This window comes from Branchiostoma floridae, chromosome 19 (genome assembly GCF_000003815.2).
Source record: "Branchiostoma floridae strain S238N-H82 chromosome 19, Bfl_VNyyK, whole genome shotgun sequence".
Taxonomy (NCBI): Eukaryota; Metazoa; Chordata; class Leptocardii; order Amphioxiformes; family Branchiostomatidae; genus Branchiostoma; species Branchiostoma floridae.
The window spans coordinates 5048354-5056344 of record NC_049997.1 but is presented as its reverse complement, the minus strand read 5'-3'; the positions used below and the strand labels follow the sequence as shown (position 1 = coordinate 5056344).

The 7991-nt window shown below is 42.4% G+C and overlaps 1 protein-coding gene across 1 annotated transcript; it reads left to right on the top strand.

Annotated features, from left to right (window-relative positions):
• Positions 1 to 17: 17 nt before the first annotated feature.
• On the top strand, positions 18 to 1980 carry LOC118406295 (NXPE family member 3-like). Its single transcript, XM_035806226.1, has 2 exons — positions 18 to 631; positions 971 to 1980. The coding sequence occupies exons 1-2, from the start codon at positions 589 to 591 to the stop codon at positions 1732 to 1734; spliced, it is 807 nt and encodes a 268-aa protein (XP_035662119.1). The 5' UTR covers positions 18 to 588; the 3' UTR covers positions 1735 to 1980.
• The last annotated feature ends 6011 nt before the right edge of the window (positions 1981 to 7991 follow it).

The window sequence follows — 7991 nt, the reverse complement described above, 5'->3', positions numbered from 1 at the left end:
TATCCTATTGACCTAATAAAGTTCCAAAAACGTTACAGAGTGGGAAAGGACAAGATCGACACCGAGTGTAACGTAGACCCGGCCATCTTCAAGAAGACCAGTGCAGTTTGTAACTACTCGGACCCGCATGCAGGCGCCTGGTGGTATTGTGAGAAAGCCGCCAACATTTCTTGTGACACATCAGGCTACCATGGCGGAATTGGGTACAGAGACGTGAATGGGAAACTGTATGGCAGGTATGTTAACGGACAATGTTTATATCTTTGAACAGCTGTCGGTTAAAACGTCTGCAAGACATTAACCCAATTCTTTTATCAACAGGAATAGGCTGGGGCGAACCGTTGTGCTTGGTTGAAAACGCGAGCCCGGTATGCAGGAATCTCTAATTATAATTCAAACTGGAACTTTAAACCCTTTATGATAAAATTCAAACTGATAATGTAAACCATTGCTGATACTTCGAATTAAACATTTTATCTAATGCAGGCTGATAAGTTCAGCCTTGTATGATAATGCCAATCTGTACGCTGGGGTTTTCACAACATTTTGTGTTATAACCACTATTACAGGGGCTATAAAGCGCTGAAAATGTCGATTTCTGGATTTCCATCTCAACTTAATGTTACAAAAGGTAAGCCACATTCTCTCCATTAATCATTGATGGTAGGGCATATGTGAAATTATATATTTATGGACATAAAATGTCAAGGTCTTGCATCATCAAACGTTCTACAAAGAAAGGATGTAGGTACAAACTAGCTCTGTTCAAGACAGAGAAGATCTGTGATGAGTGCTGGCCAGCCAATCAGATGCTTCGTCTTCATCGACCAATCATGTCGTCTTTTACTGTTAAAAGGCAGTTTTATTGGCTAGTAACTTACAATCCGTGAGACAAAAGGGGAGGTATATCTGATTGACTGGCGGCTTTGGGCACTGGATATCATATGAGGCGTTCTACTTTTTAACACAGGGCGAGATCCTTTGGGCAATCGCAGACGGTGTGTCCGGGGACTGGTCACTCCACAGATATCTGGTTTCTATCGGAACGGCGTGTGGAAGTCTCTCGTCTGTAAGAACAGACATTTCTCCAGCCAGGCCGGCTGGCAGCAATGCCTGAAGGGGAAAACTTTGTATTTAATGGGTGACTCTTCCATACGGCAGTGGTGGGAACATTTGGTCAGAATCTTGGAAATGAAAGAAACACATATTCCTGATACCATACACGCAACTGGACCATTGCTCGCCCGAGATCCTGTTAATAAAATAACATTAAACTATCGTACACACGGACCGCCTCGTCGTTGTCCTTTTACTCGGACATTTCACCTCAAGTATGTCGCTAACATCATCGATGAAATGGATGGAGGACCGAACGATGTGGTTGGTATCACCTTGTGGGCACATTTCACCTCGTACCCTGTGGAGGTCTACAGGAAAAGAATAAAAGCCGTCCGTGCTGCAATAGAACGTTTACTACACAGGAGTCCTGAAACTCTGGTGGTCATCAAGTCCGCAAATACGTGCAATGGCAACAATGAGCTGATCGTTGGAGATTGGTTGGCACACAAGCTGGACTTGATAATGAGAGAAATGTTCCGCGGGATGAACGTTGTTCTTGTAGATGCTTGGGAAATGACCAGTGCACAGCACTGGCATAGGGATACCATTCATCCAGCCGAGGATATCGTCGTACAAGAACTAGAGTTTCTTTGTTCGTTCATCTGTCCCTTGTGACCCTAGAATCTGCAGTTTGTTTAGTCTTTAAACAGACGTTTCTTGCATTAAAGAAACTTTCTAGGAGAAAATGAGATAATGTTTTCCGAGGTGTTTGAAACGGTAGCCAACCAACGAACCAATTAACCAGCTCACAAGCCTACAAACCAACAAACCAGCCAGCCAACTAAAAACCAGCCAACCTTCCAACCAACCAATTAACCAACCAAACAATTAACCAGCTCACAAGCCAAACAACCAACCAGCCAACTAAGAACCAGCCAACCTTCCAACCAACCAACCTGCTCACTACGGGGTAACAAATGGCAAGTTTTTTGTGTCCCTGTGTAGGAACACTGCTCAATTGTCAAAAACACTTCGACCAATTGCAAATATTTATTTGAGCTCTGTATGGGGGATATAAGGATACTTAAAAATGAATTTTTCTGGTTTTACCCACTTTTGTTGCTCTGAAAGTGCTTGATATGGGGTAAGTTATGTCATTTATTTGTGTCTCTGTGTAGGAACAATTCTTAATTGTCAAACAAAACTACCACTAAATACTACTATTCATTTTGGCTCTGTATGGGGGATATAAGGATACCAGAAATGGAATTAAGTTGTTTTTACACATCTCAGTATTTCTAAGATGCCAATCAATTTTGTTGGACTGGTACAATAAACTGGATCTGATGTAAATTCTCAACTGTAATGAGTATTACTAACAGATTGTGGCTAGGCCTTAAAACTTCACATTTTAGGTACAAAGTTTCTACACCGTTGTTAAAATCATGCTACAAAACTTTGTCAAATTACAAAAAATCAACTTGCACATATGCACGTGGATAGGATGTTCTCTAATGCTAGTAGGGAAGAGACATTTCTTCTCATGGAACCTGTAGATGGAAATGATCTGATATGGACTTCAGTTACTTTAGCTTTAATGATTTGAGACCTTTGGTTTTAGCCAGTTTCCACTAGTTTATGTCTTCAAACATGACAGGATGACTGTTGTCAATGCTAGTATATACTGTCTTTCGCAGCGCCTGCCACTCGCTTGCCTCATCTATCGCTTCCATGTCAGTGACTACAGATTTTGTGCTTTCTTGCTGCCTTTGTGCTGCTGAAAGTCTTGCAAAATAGCTTGTAATCTGCTTGACTGTGCGCCACTCGCTGGGCTGGAACAACCGCTTGCCATCAGCTCCCCTAACGTGCTGCATCTCCTGGGCCACTCCATCGGCTTTCTGTCCAGACTTAGTCCCCCGATTGAAAATGTGAGTCAGATAGGTTTTCATCTTGTCTGACATCCCGTGGCCACCTTTGACAGTCCGGATTGCCCATCCCTCATTGACAACTCGGGAGGATTCTCCGACGCCAACTCCGGATTCTTCTCCAAGTGACTGTGAGGCTAGGTCAGGGCCATGGGCTATTCCAGTCACAGCTTGAGCCTACTGCTTGCGTATTCTGTCATATGTAGACTCCTGCTCCAGTTCTTAAGTGTTCTCCAATGTCGATGTGGTCTTCTGGCTTGTTCGCTGAGCAGAAACCTGCCAAACATCCTGGCACAGTGCTGACTTTGCCTCACCTGCCGATGTTGTGATGTGACTTGTGTGTGGCTGTGGGGGACCAAACGGTGCTGTGATTGTCAGGGTTGGAAGGTCATGCGTCTGTGTCATTGTGGCAAAGTTCACCACTTCTCCGACCCCAACACCAAAGGCTTTTCAGACGCGTATGTACTAATCAGTTCCAAACAAAAATTGTTCCATGACATTCCCATTTTTGCCTTGCATGCTCTTTGTTTCCTTTACCTGTTTTCGCCACGACAATGAGAAAGCTACGGGACTCCAGCGCTTCTTTCATGTCTTAAGCAGTTAAGATATCATATTTTTCATTAAAATACCGTCTTACGCGACTCTTCATTGATGCTATCTTACGGCCGAAATTTCCTTGCCTGCCTGAGGGTGTATATGAGAAGTCGAAGCGCAGAACTAAAATGTCAGTTTTCTGACCGATCGCTGATAGAGACAAAATCAGCGGAGCACAGTGATAACACCCTGCATTATCCAATCTCAAAAATACTTTTGTTAGTGAAGGATTCTCGGACTTGACGGTCTAAAGTACACTATGCAGAGTACCACAGACAGCTAAACAGTCCTGTGGGCAGTTGTTGAAAATCATGCTTACCTTCGTCTTCCTTTGTGATCACTGCAGCCACGTGGCAGCTCTTCCACGCTTTCCAAAGAAGTCGGTTATCTTTTAATTCTATGTCTCTATATATCTCTCCAGCCTACCTACCTCAAACGCAAAGTATATGCAGAACATAGCTGACCCAGTTCTTCTCGCTTCTGCCAGGTTTTCTAATGTAATGACGGTTATAGTATATCACGTACGCGGAGACCCGATAACCCCCATGCAGAGCACTTTCTCACTTAAGTACCACATAATAAATACACAATTCTTCTGTAAGGAACATGCTAATTGATGACTTATAGAGCAACAAAAGTGGGTAAAACCAGAAAAATTCATTTTTAAGTATCCTTATATCCCCCATACAGAGCCCGCTAATTGAGAGCAGACCAATGTCAACCACCAATTATTTCCCTGCTTCATAGACATTCTTTGCAAGAGTGCAAAAAGCTGATTATTGTTAGCCTCCACCAGGTCTTCTTACGGGGGCAAGGGGGTCGTAGAATTTGGCCCCCAAAAAATCGGAAAATTGGCCAGGGTAGTCATGATTCCATGTTTAGGTTGATCTTCCCCCTCCGGTGGCTGCGCGGCCGGCCGACTCCTCTGGTAGCAAAACTCACCTGGCAAGTTATTATCCCTCTAACAGCCAGCGTAGCCAGTCTGGTAGGGACTAAATAACTGTGATGTAAACCTGAATCATGCTGTATTCTCTCTCTAAAACTCCGTTAAGATACAGACCATCCTAGAAGTCTGTTTCCGTGTGTTTTTTGTTGTTGTAGTATTTAATTCAAGTTCAATTAACCATAGAAGCTACCAATTGAGTTGGTGTGAGCTTACTCCGAGTGACATGTTCTCCCTTCAAAAGCTGTGGGAATTTTTTTTATTGTATAGTACAAATTAAATCAAAACAAAGTAATCAGTTCTTCATGTGCAACTTTTAACTTCAATGTTTATTAGGCAATGTTCAAAGGAAACAAAAAAGGATTGATTAAAAAACCCACTATACTATAATGCTAAATGTACCACAGAGCCAAGTTCCCACCCAAATTACAACAGTGAGTCTCAGTTTTCAAACTTTGTTATAACAGAATCACGAAAACTGCGTTCAGCACCCGGCTGCATCAGTTGTATGAGAATTAAACAAAAGAGCTTCACAACAAGACGCTAATATTTACAAGTACCCCCAAACCCTACCAGAGTATCAAGTAAAGTCACTGCCTGTTATTCTCGATTACTTCCTCGGCCATTGTGTCGTCGTGTAGAGTAACGGCCGGTGTTTGCCTCAAGGTTGATGTTGTGTCCTTGAGGAAAGCACTTTGCTCAAATTCCTTCACTCAGGTGTAAATCTGTGCCTAGCTTTATAAAGGGACCTCCCTCGGATGACACACGACAATGTTAGAAAAGAGGCACCTTATTATTAGATACAAACAGTATTTCGAATTGAACTCCCATCACCATGTGTGCTTGAAGTGCTATACATTATCATTCATGAAATTGTGCAGCAAAAATTAGTCATTCACTAAAGCGTTCGGCCGAGACGCCTTCGCCGAGAGCAAAAAAGACCGAGTTATTTTCCTGACCACATCAAAACAGTATTTTGACTCATTCGGCTAAGCCACAGCCAGTTTTAATTTGTACATCTTATGCACAGGCCATCCAGTGGACAGTGGCAGAGTACAGTATCGAATCGCCCCACGTGCCGACTTCCACCGCCAGGCTTGTTCTGGTGGCGTCCGACAATTGGGCAAGAACGCGGGTGTTACTACCAAATAAATGGTCCACCTGCGTCAAGCCGATGGTCACCGTGGGGATTGTGCGGAAGGCCCTGCTAAATGTGGCGGTCAGGTGAAGTCGGCGATGTCCAGTTGTCCAGTCGGTACTGAGCGCATCTTCTGGAGTTACTATAGAACCAGACTCACCTAAAACAACAACAACATCAAAAACAAAAATAAGTTGCAAAGACAAAATAATTTGTTTGTATTATCGTTATAAATTATCTCTGCGACAACAAGAAGTTGTCATGAGATGATCAATCTCGGCTAAGGCTTAGGTTCCATTTGCACCGGTGCCCGGTGCACCGGTGTCGGCCGGGCTCCGACGGCAGAGCCCGGGGAGGGATGGTAATGGATCCCCTTGGTGTTACCCACTGGTAGGTCAAGGTGACTTTTTGTTACCGGGTCCCGGGTTCATTTTAAGCTTGACTTAGATTAAACTCGTTGGCTGCCTGGGCCCCCAAACAATTTGATTTGATTTATTTTGCACAATTTAAAAAAAAGATAACATAACACAAATGAAAGGATAGAAAAACGTTCATGGCTTATGTATGCTCTTCCCCCAAACGTAACAAATTATAATGCAATTAAACAATTCATAAGCTGATAAGGATTGAATAGATGAGAAAATTATACATTAAACAATAACATAATCTAAAGTATTATAGAAATGAACAAAATGGAAGGAAATTATTATAGTTCAATAATTGAAGAGCGGCGGAGAACAGAGACAGGTGGAGAAGAATAGTGGACGGAGTCTAGGTGCCCCAACCACCTACACAGAGGTCAAGGGATAGGTTCGGTGAGGTGAGGAATTGACAACTAAGCAAATATCGGTAGAGAAATAGAACATCATAAGAAATGTAACAACTAAATAAGCAAGCAAAATGTAGAAATAGAAAAACAATGAATAGGAGATTCATTAAATGTTTGGTTTTCTAATAGTGACTTTTTAAACAGGTCCTTGAAGTTGGGTAATGATTTACAAAGTTGTACGGTTTGACTCAAACTATTCCAAATTTCCTGGTATCTGAACATCTTTGATGCGGTTTTATTTGGATCTGTTTTAGGCTGTTTCGCTGTTTCGCACATCGGGAATCACAAGGTGTCCCACGTGGCCAATTAGGGATGTGCCAAAAACAACCCGTGAATTGCCTGGCAGGGTTTCTTTTTCCAATTGGGGCCTACAGTTAAACTAAACTTAGTTCTCTGATCTCATTATGTCTTTCTCTGTCTTCCTCCCTCTTCATCTATCTGTCTTACTCGTGACTCACTCCTGATGGTAACTACTTCACTCACTGACCATCCCTGCAATTTCAAATATTTATACACTTCATTGAACGATTTGAATCATCATCACTACTTACAGCGTTCGATGTAGTCCCGCTGTTCCAGGTCCAGGATCCTCTGGTCTCTCACCGACATCTCACTCTGAAGCTGCCGGGCTGCCGTACCGTTTACACTGTCCTGCAGGTCTTCCAGAATGTCGTGAAGGTCAATGGCGGTTACGATCGAGTTGAGATTGACCAGACTTACTGACACTTCATCTAGGTAGCGCTACATTCAGACAAACCATAGAAATATGTAAATTAAAACAACTGTGTACTCTACATATACATGTATGTGTGACAGCTTTCTCTTTTTGTAAGCCACGCTCACACACAATGTCCGATTTTCAGCGAGGGACGTACGACGGGTATACAACTTTCCAAAGAGTTCCCCTACTACTTATTGTAAACTTGTTGTAAATCTGCCGTGCGACGTACACGGACAAGAGTACCAACGTGTGTATGCAGTTTGCAGGTTTGATTAACCTTGTGCCAAGTGCTACCTGCCTTGAAAGCGGTTGGTTTCGCCAAAGACTAAAAAATGGATTTAATCGATACAAAACTAGAAGCTTGTATATTATTCTGAAGGACGGTTATACCGGCTCTATATATAATACAGACAAATGTACAAATACTGAAACTGACCTACGTGTGTATGAAGTTTGCAGGTCTGATCAACCTTGTACTAAGTACTACCTATTCATGCCATAGGCTAAAACATGGATTTAATCGATACAAAACTAGAAGCTTGTGTGTTATTCTAAAATACGGTTGTACAGGCTCTAGGCCCCATTATACTGGCTAATAAATGTACAAATATTGAAACTGACCCTCATTCTGGACAGTATTCCATTGCAGACTTCAATGTTTTCCCGGATAAGCTGCGCCCATCCTGTTATGTGGAGTTGTACTCTTTAATTTTTTCCCAGTAAAGTATCACAGTAAATATTTTTACAAATTGAAATCTAAATACTTCTTTTTCGGTATACTA